The sequence below is a fragment of the Pocillopora damicornis genome, chromosome 1, assembly GCF_964200805.1.
Source record: "Pocillopora damicornis chromosome 1, jaPocDami1.2, whole genome shotgun sequence".
Taxonomy (NCBI): domain Eukaryota; kingdom Metazoa; phylum Cnidaria; class Anthozoa; order Scleractinia; family Pocilloporidae; genus Pocillopora; species Pocillopora damicornis.
The window spans coordinates 18,213,360-18,231,749 of record NC_142670.1 but is presented as its reverse complement, the minus strand read 5'-3'; the positions used below and the strand labels follow the sequence as shown (position 1 = coordinate 18,231,749).

Below are 18,390 nucleotides of genomic sequence, written 5' to 3'. Positions count from 1 at the left end.
GCTCTGTTGTATTTACATGATCCTCCCTTATCGGAAGTTAGTTGGCAGTCAGTTTTCTACAGTCCCCTCGTTATAATATGTTGATGACGACTGATCCTTTTCCATTCCCCCTAAAACCCATGTGACCCACCCCCCCCCCCCCCCCCTTTTCCAAAAAAAAAAAATCATCTCCATTCTCCCCCGGGCGATTGATGACTAGTCTCTTCAAAGCAGTTCTCTTCTTTTTCGGTAAGAGAATAGGTAGACTAAATGAATTCTCTGTGAACGTCAAACTTAATAATGGCCATAATAAGGACTTTTTTTTCCTTCCAGGCTGATGAGTTTTGCACGTTCCACGGTCTAACAGTAACAGAGGGGTTCGTAAACTTTGCTCGTTCTTCTTTCATTGAGCCCGAGTCTAAGCTTCCCGCAAAGAGAGCCTGGAAACTAATCGAATCCAAACGAAGCTGTTCCATTGGAGAGGTAGGTTCATGCAGGAGCCGAGGGTGTGTACAGTCATTAGTGTTTGTTTATGTATTAAGCTAAATCACGCTCGCGTTTTGATTGGTGCTTTCTTATGATCCATCGATCATCGATGACAGAAGCTCAGATTACGTGACCATTATCAATTTTTTTTGCTCTATTTTAAAAAGCAAATAAATTCCATGTTGCCATGGGTCTGTACAGTACCAGATCGCAGATAACGTCATAATGTAGTCAGAACATCAGTGACACACTCGGTTGCGCCTCCTGTGCCACTTAAATGTTCTAACCACATTTTGACGTCATCAATGTTCTATTTTTGTACAGACCCACGGCAAACTGGAATCTTTGTTTTCTTAACTTGACTCTGATCCTGATGGTGTCATATGTGCTTTAGTGTAAGATTTCCTTGTTTTCCATGATGTTTTTTAACTCTGTGTTCTCCGTTCGTCCGCTTAAATTAAACTTTCATATTGAAAAATTCCGTACACATTTACTCATTTGTATCTTCACTAATACCCTCCTTGGACATTTAATGAAATTTGGTTACGTTCCTCTACTCATTTCTATTGTTGCTTTAGGTGGTTTACAACGGACCCCTTCCAACCTCCCCTCAGCATCAACCATGTCTCAGCTTCAGTGAAGACGGCCGCTACATCGGTGACTTAACGGACCTGCATTCTACACTAGTTGTAAGGGAGACACAATGTTGAACAAGATAACTAGAACTTTTTTTGAATGAAAGAGAGAATGGTTTATTATTTCTTAGCAATAACTTTTAGATAAATATTTTTTAAATGGTTCACGGGTTACTGATAAGGCCTCCTATTATCCAACTGCACTGAGTAGAGTTCAAGTAACGCGCGAATCGAATACAAATATCCTGCGATGTTGTACGGTTGGTTATTTTGTACAGGAAAAAACCTGTTTAACCAGTAGACTGCGCCTACAACGCTTTCCTATCTGCTACGCTTTTCCCGCCATATTAGAAGTGCGCATGAAATAAAGCGGTTGGATAATAAATAACTTATTTAATGCTTTGCTGTGTTGTATCACTGAGTATTTTTTTCTCCTTGTTTGTATTTTGACTCGCCCTTACGGTTCGTCAAAATACGTTGCAACTCGTAAAAATACTCTCCAATACTACACACTACACAAACGTTTAATAAGATACAAGTTTTTTTCCGTCATCAAATGGTACGCGCGTGGTGTCTCAGTTCGCTAACTTATCCTTTTTTTCTGTCGTCTGTAGCCCACTCAGATTGAACCTGCTAAACCCACAGTGTCTTACTCCGAAGAGGTGAGCTGATGAAAAACGCAAGCAGTTTTTATCGACACGATCGCTGGAAAATGAACTTGTCAGACATTCCTGAACTTTAGCATTAAGCGAGGCAGTTGAAAAAAAAAAAAAAAAGCGACCACAGTTTTGTGGCCTGTAGCTCACATATAGAGCTCCGTTTGATTGCAAATCGTAGTGAAGGTTTCAGATCATTTTGCTCGAGCGTGTGACAAAGGCAAGTTTTGTCCTTCGCTCGGGTGAATGAAATATTTTTGACAAATCGTAGCGGGGATTTCGAGCACTTTTTTCCATAAGTGGCTGCCGATGATATCGTAAGGCGAAACCCGCACACGTGACCTTGCTCGCACGCTCAACAGACGGCGGTGAGATGTGTTAAAGGCAGCGGTAGACCAGCGGTAACCGGCTTTAATTGAAACCTCTGTGGAAGTGGTCGTAACGAGATTATAGTAAAGCGCGGAAACCAGCCTTAAAAGAGCATGAGTTATCTACGCTTTACCCGTTGGCAGATTGAGTCCATAATGAAAAGTTGTTCGTTTATTGCAGGAAATACAAAATTTTACCAAGATACTGTTCTTGGAAGTGATGAACGAAATGTGTGCAGACATTACAAAGGAAGCCATTGACAAGGTGATCTTTTTGCTTGTCATATGATAACTTGCTTAACAGGCCTAATATCTTTGGGCTTCCTTCCCTTGTGCGTGATAAGTTCTCTTTCATACAGAACTAGTACCATAAATTGTTTTCTAAATTTGAAGGTGCTTTGCATCTGTTTTTTAGTTCATCACTGTATTTTTTTTACAGGTACATGTTGATCTTCAATTGTCCACGGAGATTACAGATACGATTTACGAGGAGACGATATCAGAGTTCATAAGAGAAACAGCAAATACAGTGTTTACCGAGGAACTCAGTAAAAAAAGGTCCGTGACAACTACGATTAAACACGAAACTAGTGAAGGTTTGTTGAAGAGAAGGTTACAGTCGATCTGAAGTATGTTTTTCTCTCCCCAGAATTGCTCAGGAAAACGCGATCACTCGAGAGCGTGTGTCACGCACTATTCACGATGACTTAACAGAGGAGTTTGTTTCTCTTGAAAGTACGAGGATTGCGGAGGAGGTCATAAGGTAAAAGAAAGTTAGTGTTAATCAGGAATAACAATCTCGATCACCCACTATCGAGAGAAAAAAATTAAGAAAAACGCAACATAAAAAAACCCAAAATTAAAATAGAACCCAAAAAAAACAAAACGAAACAAAACAGAAGGTTGATTTAGAAGGAAACATGGAAGATAATGGGTGAGGTAAGCATTCCTGTGTCTCATCTGTGCGGAACTTATCCAATCGACATTTTTCCAGGTCTCCCTGTGCCTTTCTCGTGGATGGGATGAAGAGAGGCATAGGGAGAATTTAGTCTCTTGCCCAAGATCACGACACAGTGCTCTGGCCAGGGCCTGAATCTAGTTCCCTTGACTCGGAGTTTAGCGCGCTAACCAGGTTCTAACGCTCTCTGGTTCAAGTAGAGACCTTTCCTAGGGATTTTAATTGGTTGTTACTTGTTTTCCTAAGCTTTTGGAAGAGTTCAAATTCATTCATATGACGTTTGCATCGAACTTTGGTAAAATGCGTATGAAAGTTTTCATTAACACAAAATTCTTAATGTCTTTGTTTATTTCTTCCAGAGAAGTGCGCTTGGAGCTTCTGAAATTGGCCAGAGAAAGAATTTCACTAGAGATTTGCCAGTCCTTGATAGAGGAGAAAATCTCGGCTGAAGTAGAAGAAATTGCTGAGGAAGTATTGCAGGAGGCAAAGGCAGAAAGAGACGCTAAGTTGCAGCTATTGGCCGGCTATGTTATAAAGAGTAGAACTGCAAAATATTTCGAAAGGTGCACACTTACTCGCTGCATTCTGATCAGTTACAGAATTAACTGCGTGAAACACTGCGTTACCCGTGCTTCCCTTGTCAGGTTTGGTTCTGTCCCCAATGTCGTGTCAGTCTTTTTTTTTTAAACCTCTGGGGGGTGGGACAAAGGCGAACATTTTTGTTTTTTTCCAATGGTTCTCAGGACCCTAGTGTCGCCAAAATGCATCAGCTGTGGCAAGTGCCCGGTCAATAAATTTCTTTACCCTTCCCTTAGCCTGCATGGCAAATGATGCAGAAAGATATCGGACACGCTGGTACGCGTAGGTCTGAATCACTCGTACCCCGTATAATGAGGCGTCTGTTACTTAGCGTACGTTTCTCCCATTCCTTGTTTTCCGGCGCTAACAAGCAATTGTTTCTTCCTTTCCGGGTAAACGTTAGTATACCTCTTACTAACGGGGTTCGAGGTCTGTGCTATAAGATACGGACCGAGTTTCCTCCCCTTGGTAAGAAGTGCGCAGGCGCGGGCCATAAATCTTATCGGATAATCGAGATTCCGTAGCTAATAGAACAGACTGAGAAAACGAGGCTAGTTTGTTATTTATGATATCTCCAGGTTCAAATAGTGGGGAAAGGTTTCAGTTCAAACAAACCTTTGAATTTTAACCTCACTCTTGATGACTTACGGATTTGACGTCATTCAATGATTTGGGTGAATTTTGTCAAAGACGCCACTTACAAGTTGTTTCTTCTCCAAGGTGGCACACAGCATTCCGCGCTAGTGTGCATTTAAAGGGACTTCTTAACACTTTTCCTCCTGGACCTCCCATGATCAGCATCGATAATCAACTTCAGCAACTTGTGGGACACAGAACACAGGACGTCACCATGGCTGTTATAAGGTTAATGTGCCTTTTTTCAGTAATGAACCGTCTCTGCTTTGAGACCTAGTCTGGCTGTTTATACTGACAAAGTTAAACTTCCATCTAATAAAGTTGCAATTGAACATATTTCAGGACTGATGCCCATGAAAGTGAAATCCGTAATGTATTGGAGAAAAGACAAGCACATATGGAGTACAGCAGGTATTGACGATGGCGCGCGTAGAAGAAATGCACGCGTGCCAACGGTGGTCGTTGCAAAAATAATTAACAGACGAACGAACAAACCAAAAAGGAAGTGTAGTTGTTCTGATGAGCACGTTAGCAACAAAAAATCTTTTCTCAAGATCAGCAAAACTTTCCACCTTAAAATTCAATTTACTGCCACCGAATGTTTTGTAACAAATAATAATTGCAATAGAACGAGCAACAAATATTGGAGTACCATTAAGTTGGGGAAAGTATTCATTACGATTCAGCACAATTCTACAGTCTGCGGGTGTCTCAGCGACTGATGTAAGGGGTGATTAGTACGTTGTTTGCTCTTAGATTTTGAACCCTCAGTATTGTATGTTAAAGATGGGAACCCGAAGAAAAGAAAATCGACATGAGGGTATATTTTCTGGCCATGTCACTTTGAATCCTTAGCTTTAGTCAGCTAAGAAATCCTTGGTCATCAGTCATGGTTCAAGCTTTGAATAAACTTTCTTTTTAAATAAGTCTATTTTCTTCCTTTTTATCACAGAAAACAGGCATGCCGTCCGCTGGACGTACCATTGTTGCTTGCAGACTCGATGAGATCTCAGCCAGTCGCTCAAAGATTATGTCCTAGCTCCCCGGTTTATTGGAAATTGATTCTATCGCTACCAGAGAGGCGCGATAGCCTTGAATTCACCGGTGATCACGAGAGCGGGCTTGACGTTTGTTCTATGATCAGGGAAAAGTTGAAAAGAGGATTTTATCCAGTCAGTGACAACATTCCTCATGGACTCAAGAGAAAAGTTAGTCGTTAATTTTTTCGCTCCTTTATTTAGTTTTTACTGTGAATAATACTGAAAATGTGGCTGACCAGTTAGTGCTGGAGACAGAATCACGTGACTGTAGTAAAGTACGGGGAACCATGTCACGTTTGGTTTGCATATTAAGTCTGTTTGGCTGAATAGTTTTCACCATTCACTGTTTTTTGCGTTTAAGATCTCGTTCTGCTCTAGAAAGATGGCTTTTGCTGTACGGTCTAGACAGGGTAGACCTATTGGTGTTGGACGAGAGAGCAGGTTTTAATTTGTTTCTTTTTTCTTTTTGGTGTCGTCCTACATTAGATTGATTTGTTAGCACTCTATGGTGCGGAAGTCCGTGGCGTTCCCTTACAGAAAAGAGTGATGAAAATTTGCCTAAGGTTAGTGAAGAATAAAATCACTCTAGGAGCCATTTTCTATTGTGGTCTGGGAAAACCTTCACTTTTCTTGCCGTAATTTGAATTTAATTTTTAAGGTTAGTTAGTCCAGTCTTAAGTATGGTAACCTCGCCTCCCTTCACTTCCCCCATCCCCCGTTATGTAAATTATACATGACCATGCATGCCCCGAACGGTTTTCCGTTAAAGAGGCAACTGCTTTAATCATTCGTTAGCCTTACGTTAGAGATTTTCTTGATAAACAGTTAGAGCAATGGCACATCTTTGAAACGCTAGCGTAGCAGTTAATAAAAAATCGATAAACATCAGATAGGACGACTGAGGTGTTGGATAAAGATAAAATACGATCACATATTTATCGAAGAGAGTGGGAAGACTAGGAAAATAGAAGTTCTTTCACTAAGTTGACACAATTTGGTGCTGATAAAAATTATTATTTGGAACTCTGAACTCAGTAAGTTATGGCCAAGAATATATTTGCGTTCTAAGGGAGTTTGTACTCCATTTGAGGAATATTTGTTCAATTTCCACACTCGCTTGCTTAATTCTGTATTCCATCTTGTTCCATCGGGAACTTGTGTGTATGTTATAAGCTGATAAGAGTGAGGTAAAATGCCGTGGCAGTAAGAATTTTTGTAGTTTTATCCAAGTTTCTATGCTTTGCAGGCCTGTTATGGCGTTTTGACGAACACAGAAGTAAGAGAAGCGATGGAAACGCGGCAGTTTTTCGGATCTCACGCGGCCATCTTTGTTGTTGACGGGAAAGAACTTCAGCGCATTCCAGAGGTAAAATGATCTTGAAAGTATCAGGTGCTTTTTCCGCTCGAGTTATGCCAGTGTTCGTAACACTTTTTCACGTTGCTCATAACTCTTTCGTACCCAATATCTGAATATCAACTCGTCATATTTTTTATAACTAAATCCCTGAAGAGGTGGTTAATTCAACAAAATCTCCCACTTCATATTTTTGTCTTTTTCTCTTTCCTCTTCTTAGCTTTCTTTTTAAAGTTGTAATGATATCTAGGAGAGAAATTCCTTCTCCATCTTCATGGCATTGACAGGATAAACTCAGGGGTTTCAATAACTTTTTCCATAAGCGACTGCCGATCGTGTTATAGAGAGCTGTGCCCGAAAAGGCTTTGAAAGAAATTCGTTTCAACTATGTACGTGGCTTACCCTTACAACTGGATTGTTTGACTTTTATTTTCACGAATGAAGGTGGTAAGTTTCTAAAGAAACTGTGGTGCTGCGTCGGTGGGAGAAAACAACAGGGTAATTTACCATTAGCAACTGAGTTGATAACATAAATTGGTCACCGTAAAGCTGAAGTTTCGAGCCCTTTGTCATTCGGTCTTGTTCGTATTATCAACTCAGTTGATAATACTGAAATATCATGTATTTTCATGGCCAGTCATTGTGATGTTGGTACACATCTTGACAATTGCTTTCGTAATGTGTAAACGCGCATCTTAGGCCTCAAGAGAAACTCACATTCGCCTGAGACGTATACTTGAAAGCAAGCCACCTGAACCGAGACTACCAGTCGCTGTGATAGTAATTGACCACGAAGGAAATTCGACAACCGAAGGTAAGCTACTGGGCCTACGTGAAACATTATTAGCGATAACCATATGCTTTTTTTTTCTGGAGGATCTCAGCGGGTCGGAATCCAAAATCCTTGGTTCCAGCAGCTTACAGCAGCTTTTTTTTTTTAATTAAGAAATATTTTTTTCAGACATTTGCCTTCCTGTTCATTGCTGGTCACTCATAAACCATTTTACGGCTACATGAATTGTTGCAAACCTTTGTTCAAAACGGAGGCTGACGATGACCTTAAAATTCTTTAAGTTGTTTGCATGAAAAATGCGTGATCAGTTACACGCGAAAAGCAGAAAGGTTAACCTAATAAAAAATCATATATCATATGGCTCACTTATCAAAGTGTTTATGCTTTTTATTCCAGCAGATATGTTATTCCGTCTGGGTGTTCAGCAGCTAAAAGCAGATGGTCTCCTATCAGAGTGCAATTTATCTACAGTCAGCTCGCTCTCAGGCCACCGGGATGATCTGTCCCAAAAGGTATGTAAGAGGTTTTTAGCCTTTTAACTCCCACGAGTGACCAAGACAGAATTTCTCCTTACAATATCAATACAATATCAAGCATATAAGTGATGAGAATAGAGAAAAATCTTAATTAGGGGATTATTAGTTGATCCAGTACTAAATTCTCCAAACTAACATCACAAGAACTGTATGGCAGACAGTAGGGAGAATTACTAATGAGATCTTGGGAGTTAAAGGGTTAATAGGTTGACCTCATTGGTGATCAGCTTCAAAGAGTTCTTGTAATGAAAAATTTGATCTTTGTTGTCTTTATCAGTGTGACGATTGAGCTTAAAATTTATCATATTATTTAAGCTGTTATTTCATTGGGAGCACTTTCATCTCATTGCTGTGTCGAAAGTGATCCGGGACTGCGTTAGTTTTGCTTTACTTCGCTCTGTGATTGGTCCAGAAAACTCGTGCCATTTTGCTCAACCAATCGCATTCCAAACAAGAACCAAACACGAATTAATCACACGCGTTTTTCCGCGCTTCAGGAAGTTTGGTTGTTTTTTGAGTTCTCATTGGTTCTATGAGGTATTTTCCTCAGCCCTGTCTAGCTGTTGTGGTCACTACATGGTTTTAATAGAAATGCGCTCTTAGCGACGTAGTTCACCATGTAGTGATCTTTTTCATTCCGAGGATGTTAGGGTTAATTTTCTCAACAAGTGACCACAATTTTTTTTGGGTTCGTAAGAATTTGAAGGCATATCAAGGTATTATCTCCATTGAAATAATCCTACTAACTTTCGTTACTTTTCAACTTATTATCATACATAAATTGGTAGTAGAATCCAGCGAAAGATCACTCCTGGGAGTGAAAAGTTAAAACAACTGGGAGGTTTTTAGCCCGTTTTTAGGTACCGTCGTTCTAGGAAACCTTAACCCCCTGTTGAATAAAATCAGCGGTGCCTATATCTTAATACTTATTGACTAATGGTTAAAAATTTTTCTATTTACAGCTTTGTTCGGCAGTGACTTGGTTAGGACGTCACATGGCTCGATGCAGTCACCCAAAGACCGATAACGTTGGAAACTTCATTGAGAACGGTGAGTGCCGTGGCTTTAGCATCTGTCAAGTTAGCGCCAGTGTACATGACAAATGCGAGTGTTATTGAAATTTATTAAGGGATAGAAATAACCCCTTGCCAAAGTTTGCGTGTGAAAATCAATTATCACGCCTAGTCTATGCAACACTTACCTGCGCATTTGCGTGTTGTTTTTTTTCTGGTTTTGAGTTTCGTAAGCAGCCCTTGTTGCCTTTTAATGATCGTACATAGAAAACTAACAGTGCTGTTTAGTTTGTTATTTATGACGTCGTTAATTTTTCATGACGTCGTTTATCACTTAACTCAGTTAACGATTTCGTCTACTAAAGTGACGTCATTATGTGAATGACGTCAAAAGAGCTACGACCTTGATTATCGAAACGACTTCGTTCGGTCAGTGGTGTCGTTGAAAAGTTGATTACTGCGCCACGACCTGGAGCCACCGAAAAAAACAAAAATTTAAGTGGGGATAACAACTTTTCTCGAAACGAACCCTTACCATCGGTTTAAGGACATACAGTTTAAGGCCTACAGTTTAAGGACTTAGTAAAGTTGCAGGAGAAACATGGTGTGAAACATGTCGGCAATTTTCAAAACAGAACTGGAGGGAAAACACATGTAGATCAGGAATTTGTCAATGTTCTTACCAATCCTAACTTTGAGCCGTGAAACCTATTAATCTCTTCATTAGAGTTTTGATGCGCATTCCAAAAAGATAAGCTTTCATGTTCAATCCGTGTGAAATAAGTTTGTAATTTTCTAGGTCTTCAGAGATTCTTCACCACACCACTGGCGGAGGATGTGTTTGTCAGAAGACAAGCCAAATTGGATCAACAGGTACTTGTAAAATAACTTGTCGTGTGTTCAATACATGAGCCTCTAACTCGTATGTAAGGGTAACCTCATCCCAGACTGGGATCAACGTCTGTGTCGGAGGAACTTAGCAGCTACTCCTCCCCTAACCCAATAACAGTTAACTGATGATAGGTCAGGGTTAGGAGAGGGGTGGGTGCGTAGTTGTTCATACACTGACATTCCATAAATTGATTGATACATGTGTCTTGTTTTCTCGTTGGAATTCAATTTTCTCGTTTCGTTTTTCTTTTCCAGTGTCCAGAAGCTATTGTTGAATTATACAACAGCGCTTTGGAACATTTAGGAGCCGTTGCTTCCTCGAGGAGTTTACAAAATCTGTCCTGGCCGATGAAAGAATTTAGCGATAAAGAAAACGGGGAACATGGTAAAGGCGAATTATTTCTATTCAACCACAGCCGTAACTTTAAGGGCTTACAACTTTCTATGTTTTATGTTTGTATTAGAGACCGGTCATAATTTATCGCCCAAGGGGGACGTCGGATAATTTGGTTCTGACGCAATAAAACCTACCCGATCTGTTTCCTCCCCTTCCCTCATTGGCAGTCAATTCTCAATAATTTCCCCTCCCCCTCTATACTCTGTTAGTGATGACTGACCTCCTTCCTTTCACCTGAAAAACCATGTGACCCGCCGAAAATCCTCCGGAGCCCCCCTCCCAGAGGATGGATAATTATAGGTCCCTTGGTAGAGTTGCTAATTATTGTCTGAAAAAAAAACAAAACAAAAAAAAAAAGGTTAACAAGGGTTTCGTTTAACCGCGCTTTATGATAAGTCTTGAAAACTCTCGCCATCTCAACAAAACAAACACATCTAGGATTTGGTGACTCGCGCTTTCTTGCGCTTTGAGCTGACTTCACGTCCTTGCTGTGCCTTCTGTTTAGTATTCTTTGTTCTGATTGACCGGCTGGAGTACTTTGGGTTTGGTTTCACAGCACCTAATCGAATAATAGCTTCCTATTTCCTAGGTGACTAGAGCAAGGCTACGTCCTATTTCCTGTTTATATAATGACGCCTCATTTAGTTGCTTTGTTACCTTTACAGAATACAGAAGTTTCACACAATCTCCTCCTTGCAAAGAAAATTAAAAAAAAAAAGAAGTATAGAAAAGAAAAGGAAAAAAAAAGGAGAAAATTTATTTAGTGTTTTGCTTACTATCCAACAGATGTACCAGATGCTACATGGAACAGTTACGAGAACTTACAAAGGATGAATACACTTATTACTTCATTAAAACTGCCTCCACCTCCACCAGCGGCTGTTGATGGTAGGAAGCATTCTCCTTATCTTTGGAAATTTATTTTTTTTGTTCAGGTAAAGACATCCATTTTGAAGCTTCATCGACGAATAACTTGCGCTCTCGCGTGAAGACTGTGGTGTGAATGACTTCTTCGAGCGAGAAAGCCTTACGGAGAGGTCCACCGGCATGCTACCTTAAAAAGCTTTTCCAATACACACGCCTTTATTCATAGTCTGTTTATTTTCCAGGCACATGGGAGTCTGAAAGTAATTTGTGTCTAGAATACGCTCGAAGGTTATCACTAGACACCGCCAGCCTGTTAAACAGGTAAGTGTGATAGGCGCTGGCTTCCTTTTTCACCCTTATCAAAGAAAGCAAGGGAACCTTGAGTCTTGTTCCCAGTCGACCGAACTCGATGTTGAAAATTTTTCTCGCTGTATATTCTCACACGCCGTTTTCAACCCTAGAGATCGTAATAACATAAAGGACGCTCGTGTCATGTGAACCAAGAGCCCATGGGGCCCTGATGTGAACCCAGTAGCCCTCCCACCCACCCACCCACCCCACCCCCCCCCTCCCGCCTCTTTCCCAAATAGGTTCCAGTAGCACAGAATGCCAAGGTCTGTAGACACGGAGCAGTCCCCCTTTTACAGTGAGGTCCGTCATGCCGGTAAAAAAAAAAACGAACAAAAATGAAATTGGCGAACCAAAAAAATTGATTTTAGCGCGCGGAGATCAGGGAGTACGCCTCATTTCCAGAGTTCCGCGCGTGCATTAGCATTGAGCTGCCGAAAAGGTGGGACTACTCGTAGTCTTGAAGGTCTGGGTTTTCTTGTCCCTACGTGAGCTACAAAGCGGATCCGTTTAACACCCTGAAATCTGAGAATTTTTCAATGTAAAGAACGATGGGGTGATGCGTGAAATAAAAGTTACTCACATAACATCAAGCAAAAACAGAAAAACAAAAACAAAATCAAAGTGCTCTGTGAGCAAACTCGTGAATTGACACATGATTTTTTGGATTACGTTTAACTTTATCTGGTTTAGGGAATTTTGTGGTTGATTGTCTTATCTAGAGTACGAGCAGTAGTTCAGTGTTCGCAGCAAAGAAACAAAGTAACGTTGGGATAAGAAGGCATTACAATTGAAATGATCATGCTATTACATTTGACAAGGGTGGATGATGTCATGTGTTTTAAACGTATATCATTTTTGTTTCTGGTTCAAAAGAAAAGGTTGGCAGTAAATGTAGGTGAAAAGTGAAATTTACCGTCTATCACTGTAAATATTAGAAAACCAAGGCAATAATGTCTTAATGAAAACATTAACGATTCCCTCTTTATCAAATGAGACAAACGTGAACGAGTTTTGAGTGATATAACTAAGCCAAGACTGCCACCGTAATTTTGGATCTCCGCCTGGGTTGATTTTAGACACATGCTAGGCAACGTATAATCAAGAACAGGATAGAATTTCATTTCAGGCCTATTTATCAATTTTTTGGTGTATAACTTTCGCATTTTAGTACGTAATATTTATTTGAATCTTCAAATTGTCTTGAAACTTAAAAGAAAATTTTTCTTTAAAAATTCACTGAAAATCGGTAGCTAAGATTGTTTGTTTAGGTGTTATTTGATTTTCGTGATAACTTGTAATTTCGTCAGTCGCCGGCATCTTTTGTTGCTTCACGCAGGAAAACACACCATACGAAACGTAATGATCGATTTTTTCCTCAATCTCACGCCATAACAGAAAAAGCTTTGGAACATCTGTAAACTCCGAGCGCTTCGCAGTGGGTGATATTTTCAATGAATCTTCGGATTGTTTCAAGTTCAAGGATTGTAAATTACAATTTTATGAAAAACGAAGGTTGTTCTGTTATTTCAGTGTGAATCCTTGCATGCCTGCCAGTCGCTGCAATCGACCAATCGAGCGAGCGAGCGGGCGAGTGCCATTCTCCACATCATATCTACAACTCGCTCTTCACGAGTTAAAAAGCGAGGAAAGGACAGGGAGGTGATTACGAGAAATGGACATGTCCGAAATCGTTGCGTAAACTTGATCGTTGTATCAGGTTACCAACCACACACAACGTGGAGAAATTAAAAATTAGCGAATAGAGTTTTGCATTCTCGTCGTTATAGAGATAATGCGTAGCTAAAGTGACGCGCAAATATGTTAAAATACGTCACAGTGTGTTTAAGTAAACAACACATGTACACTCTGCAATATTACTATTCTGTTTTAGTCGAGTTAAATTTTAACAGGAAATATCCCAGGTTTTATATATAATTAGTATTAGACATGAAATTCCAGCAATTTCAAGTCAAACTATATTTTAGCTCTCAGAAAGGCCCGTAATTCTTGTTTTTCAAAGTAACCTTCAAAACTTACATCGGCCTATATAATATCTTTGAATGTTAGAAATGAAATTTTTGGGACTGTTTTCCCGGGGTTCCATTATTCAATTCACATATGTTCTGAAAAAATTTAATTTTTTTTTAATGAGTTTTCCTCCGAAACCAGGAAACCCTAGCCAGGTGACTAGAAATTCTCAGTTTCATTTAGAGCTTGTCCACAACACAACTTCAAACTTGCATGTGCTTATCGCATCCTTAAAACCTTCCAGACCTCTTCGAAATTGTTGAAAATCCTATTGAGGCTAATAATAATCTTTGAGTTAACTATGACCAATTTACGCCGTGAGCGCAAGGAAAAGAGAACCACTCCGCAGGGCTGAATACGCGATGTGGAGTGCTATAAAATTCCACATTCTCGCGTGTAACGCTTTCTCTAGAGACCTCTAGAAGTGTTTAGCGACTATAAACAAAGCTATTTTTGGTTAACTCAGAGAACTTGCAGAAATACCTCCAGCCTGCATAACAGGCGCTTTATGAGCCAAGCGAGGCGAAAGTGGCATTTTGCGCGAAGCGCGAGAAGCGACGAGGGGAGTAGAAAAATAAAGCTTTATTTTTCTCCATCCCTCGTCTCGCGCTTCGCACTCGTTTCGTGCTTCGAGCAAATGCCGCGTTCGCCTCACTTGGCTCATGAAGCGGCTGTTATGCAGGCTAAAATACCTCTTCACATTTATAAGATAAGGTGTCATTGATTTGTTAGAGCGGGAAGAGACATTTATAATGTGCAAATAGTCGCGAGCTGAAAGGTAACTGACTGATTTGTAACAAGGACTCACCCTGACAAATAAGAAATGATCTCACTTTCCGGAAAGGAACGCTCTTTTAAACATAACAAACTTCAAAAATAAGTAAAGGAAGCAAAACAATGAACAAAATAGATTTTTTCTTGACTTAGTTATTCCGGCGAGAACAAATGGTGAATGATTCATTCCTGGAAGCAAGCCTCTAAGGAGAAGTGAGAACACCGTTTGGGCAAAACTCTACAATATGTGTACTTTACTAGCCTGTTCACAGACTCTCTTCATTTTTAGATATCTTCGAGTGCACGTATAAAAAAAAAAAGCGCGTTCCGCCCTCTCTCACGAACAATCACTTATCTTGTGCGCGCACCAAATTCCCAAAACAGAAAAACGTCTGTGAGCAGGGTAGTACTTTCTGTTTCTACATATTTTGCCCACAGAGCTGGCAAGTAAAATTAATGACGGTTTTTTTCAGCAGGTCAACGTAGAGCGCTTTGCGGCGAACAGGCTTGGGAGGTACTTCTAATTCTAGTTGCTGACAAATGTTTGGAAACATTCCAAGTTTAAGTCGCTCCAGAGATCCTCCCTTGGCCATGGTACAGATATCGTGCTGATCGTAAGTGATGGGATGCTGTAGCGTGATGGATAGGATTGTTTCTCTTGCCATGGTAAAGTTTTCCTCTTCTACTACAGCTTGGATTTCAGCATCGTCGGATGTTTGCCGTCGGACCTTCGCTGCAGGACGTGAGAGATATAAAGTGCACTGCTGCGGGGTAGGAAACTCGGATACTTTGAACAAATGATCACCATCAGGTCCTTTTGCACGTCTCATTTCACGTGATACGATATCACCGTCTAGTTTTCTGCGGCTGGTTTGACCAATTGTAAACTTCGCATTTAGATAATCCCTCTGGTTTTGGTTAAAATGATATGCTTTTTTGCTCGGCTTTAGCGCCCATCCTTCTTTTACCTCTACTTCGCCGGATGTAGCCTCTCTTGTATCCCTAAAAGACGCAAACGAAATAACTTGACTGGTCGTGCCCTCCTCCGACCTGGACTGTAGCCTAGTTTGGCAAGGTCTAACAAAGACCGTTTCTCTAAAGACTTAGGGCATTTCTCTAAAGATAGGTGTTTTTCGAGAGAAGACAGCCTTTGAAAGACCCTAACACACCCATCCTGAGGGCAGGTAAACACGGATGACGATTCATTTGTATTGTCAGTGGGATCATGAACCTACTCCACTTCCGTCTCTTGCTTCTTCCTTGACTGAGTCGGTTTTGGGCTAAGGGGTTTAAAGTCTCCAGAAGAAAACTCAGATGAAAGCCAACTAATGCCATGTTCTGAAGTAGATAACACATAAAGAAACAAGATTTACATAAACAGCACTGTTAACCTACTTCAATAATTTACTCTGCACAGCTTGTGAAGAGTGCCCCTTTGGTCCACTTTACTGCGCGAACAGATGAAACGTTTGCTTTTTACATATTATGACGACATTTTCTTCAGAACCGCTATATTCTGCGATGTTCGTTTTAAAAATTTTGTAGAACAAATCAAGGGCTACAAATTTATAAAGGGGCTAAGGGGCTTAAGTCTTTTACAAAGCAAAACCCCTCGGGGTGGTAGACACCCGCTCTTCCTGCGCACCAGGGTGGGAAATGGATGCCTTTCATACGTCTGAAGGCTATAAAAAACGATAAACGTACACCTTTTTACTCAAACTATAAAAAAAAAAAGTTTGCGCGGTGACATAATTCTAAAGAAGGATAAAATTGTGAATTTTCATTAGACTAACCTTCTGATGTTGTTTCCAATGGGATCTCTTTTCCCTTTCCCATACCATAAGCGCGCCAAGCCACGAGAATTTTGTCTTTAAACTCGAAATTGTTTCATTCGTTGATACCAATAATCTTTCTGTTGTCATCTACTATTGCTTCTTCTTCAACACTTTGCATGACAGCAACTCGAACTCCTTCTACCCCCCTATGCGAAAGAAGAGCACTCTTCAGTTGTTCGGCATTGGTCACGTCATTTCCTTCGTTTATGAAAGTTCTGACGTGATTCTTGCAGGTTGCAGCGAGCCTGTCTGCGGCACCTTTTCCACCCTGTGGGTCAGAAAAGTCAATGCGCTTGATTTCGATGCCGGTGCAGGAGGATATCACTTGGCATGAGAGTGCGGTGGACGACGAATGATAACATCCTGCGTTATCTTGGCGAAAGAACTTCTTGTTAATCTCATTGTGCTCCAGCTTGATGGTATTCAGGACATCCTGCATGATTTTAACCACTGCAGCACTGCCTTGATTGCACGACTGGATTATGTGCAGAAAGCCCTGTCACTGGACTACCCCGTTCACACGACGGTAGACGACAGAAACGTGCCAGGAGATGCCTCGCTTACCAAACCAGTCTGTTTGGGACTCTCTGTATTTTTGTGGCAGGAACTTCATGGCCCAGTCGTTAATTATCAAGACAGTGTTGTCGTCAAGTTTCTCCAGTGCATCTATTCTCGCTTGGTCTTGGTTAGCTGATCTAAGGATGTGGCATTTCCAGGATATTATGGCCAGCTGGGCTGTCTGGAATATAAATAGCGCTTCGTCTTTCGCGCTCTGAGTCGGAAAGGTCGTCTCGCCAAGGACGCGTTCAATCTTTGCCAGAGTTTCCTGAAGACTTTGACAACGGCCACAAAGATGAGTGTGTTGGTGACTGCATTGTTGCTGGTAATCTGCATCACTACTGTCGCTCAGAGCAAACAACACACAGTGGTCTGCTACGTTAGAGAGGCTAGTGACATGAACCTATTGACAAAACAAAGTTGAGATTACTGTTTGTCTGTGCTTATACTTCAATATAATATTTAATCAAATGATTTTTTACTCTAACAAATATTATTAACGTAAGGGGGCGAATAACTTTTAACCTTAACCTTAGAAAAGACCACTATCCTCGTGCGCGCATTGTTAATCTCGAGAATTTATGTAAGCTAGTTACACGTGCACCATTTAGAGAAGAAAAAGAGAACAAAATATATTTTTTTACGGAATGATTTTGTTGACGAGGTAAAATAAGTCCTTATTTTTAGTTTTATTCAAGCTGTCTTTCTGGCGTTAGAATTCACATTACCTTATAGTCCCCCTTCAAATACTGCTTGCTTGTCATAAGAGCTTGCACAACTGTAGTCTCCCACTCCTTTCCGGAACCTTTCCCCTATTTGGCGTATGAGGACCACGAGATCATCAAATGCACGAGCACCTTCAGCTGCAAAATAATCTAAGCCCTGCAGTGATTTTCTTACAGAGGCACTGCACTCAGAGAGTACTCGTCTCATAGTAGTTTCCCTGAATGGTTTGAAGTTGGTCTCCAAACAGTACTGAGTGTACTGTTGTACCACTCGCTCGGGTATCATCATACGGATTGCGTTAGGTACTTGAATAACCTCACCAGACGAAAGCTTGAGATGTTTTTGCCCAAATGGAAGGTCCTGAACAAGATGCGGGCTCGTGATGAAACTAAGAAAGTGGCCAAGCTGCCTCAAGTCTACTCGTATTCGTGTGGTAGGCTGATGTGGAACTTAAGCGCCTCGGCCAGACTGTGATCGATGAAGATTAGCCATGAAGTATCGGTATCTCTCCTTGTCTGACGTTGTCTTGTTCGCTCAGAGGAATCACTCCAAGAAAGCCATGGCTTTCCAAGCGGTTCAAGTTTGCATGCTACCAGGAACTCACTCAGCTTTTCGCGCGGCTTAGGTAAGATCACAGGTGTGGGCTCGTCACTCTGATTGGAAGCTGTGCTTATTGTGTCTGGTGACAGAAAGGTGTCATCAGTGATTGTAAGACGTCCAAGGCTTTCTGCGAACTCTTCAACAGATTGACCGGAGAGCTGTTGAGCTGATCTGTAACATACAAAAAAGACGTTTAGACATCAATGTTACTCCAATATTTCTGTTTATTTTGTCACAAGGCATTAGTTTTTTAGTATAGTTCGAAACTTAAATTATACATCATTTTAAAAAAGAAAATATGAATTTACATGCATACCACTATTATTATCA

General features: G+C 40.8%; 1 protein-coding gene and 1 long non-coding RNA gene across 2 annotated transcripts in view; both read left to right on the top strand.

The window, feature by feature from the left end:
• LOC149052466 (germinal-center associated nuclear protein-like) overlaps positions 1–11,513 on the top strand; it is a 35,093-nt gene extending 23,580 nt beyond the window's left edge. Inside the window, exons 19-37 of the mRNA XM_089205195.1 lie at positions 313–462; positions 1,044–1,154; positions 1,715–1,762; positions 2,306–2,389; positions 2,564–2,682; positions 2,774–2,887; positions 3,442–3,645; positions 4,382–4,525; positions 4,640–4,708; positions 5,250–5,505; positions 5,824–5,904; positions 6,584–6,703; positions 7,391–7,505; positions 7,881–7,996; positions 8,983–9,070; positions 9,833–9,906; positions 10,180–10,309; positions 11,108–11,209; positions 11,431–11,513. Of these exons, the coding sequence (XP_089061321.1) occupies positions 313–462; positions 1,044–1,154; positions 1,715–1,762; positions 2,306–2,389; positions 2,564–2,682; positions 2,774–2,887; positions 3,442–3,645; positions 4,382–4,525; positions 4,640–4,708; positions 5,250–5,505; positions 5,824–5,904; positions 6,584–6,703; positions 7,391–7,505; positions 7,881–7,996; positions 8,983–9,070; positions 9,833–9,906; positions 10,180–10,309; positions 11,108–11,209; positions 11,431–11,513 (2,208 nt within the window). The remainder of the gene's footprint in view (positions 1–312; positions 463–1,043; positions 1,155–1,714; positions 1,763–2,305; positions 2,390–2,563; positions 2,683–2,773; positions 2,888–3,441; positions 3,646–4,381; positions 4,526–4,639; positions 4,709–5,249; positions 5,506–5,823; positions 5,905–6,583; positions 6,704–7,390; positions 7,506–7,880; positions 7,997–8,982; positions 9,071–9,832; positions 9,907–10,179; positions 10,310–11,107; positions 11,210–11,430) is intronic.
• Positions 11,514–14,823: 3,310 nt separating this feature from the next.
• LOC149052465 (uncharacterized) lies at positions 14,824–17,365 on the top strand. The gene is made up of 2 exons (XR_016186173.1): positions 14,824–15,112; positions 16,410–17,365. It is a non-coding gene; the product is annotated as an uncharacterized LOC149052465 (long non-coding RNA).
• Positions 17,366–18,390: the final 1,025 nt, after the last annotated feature.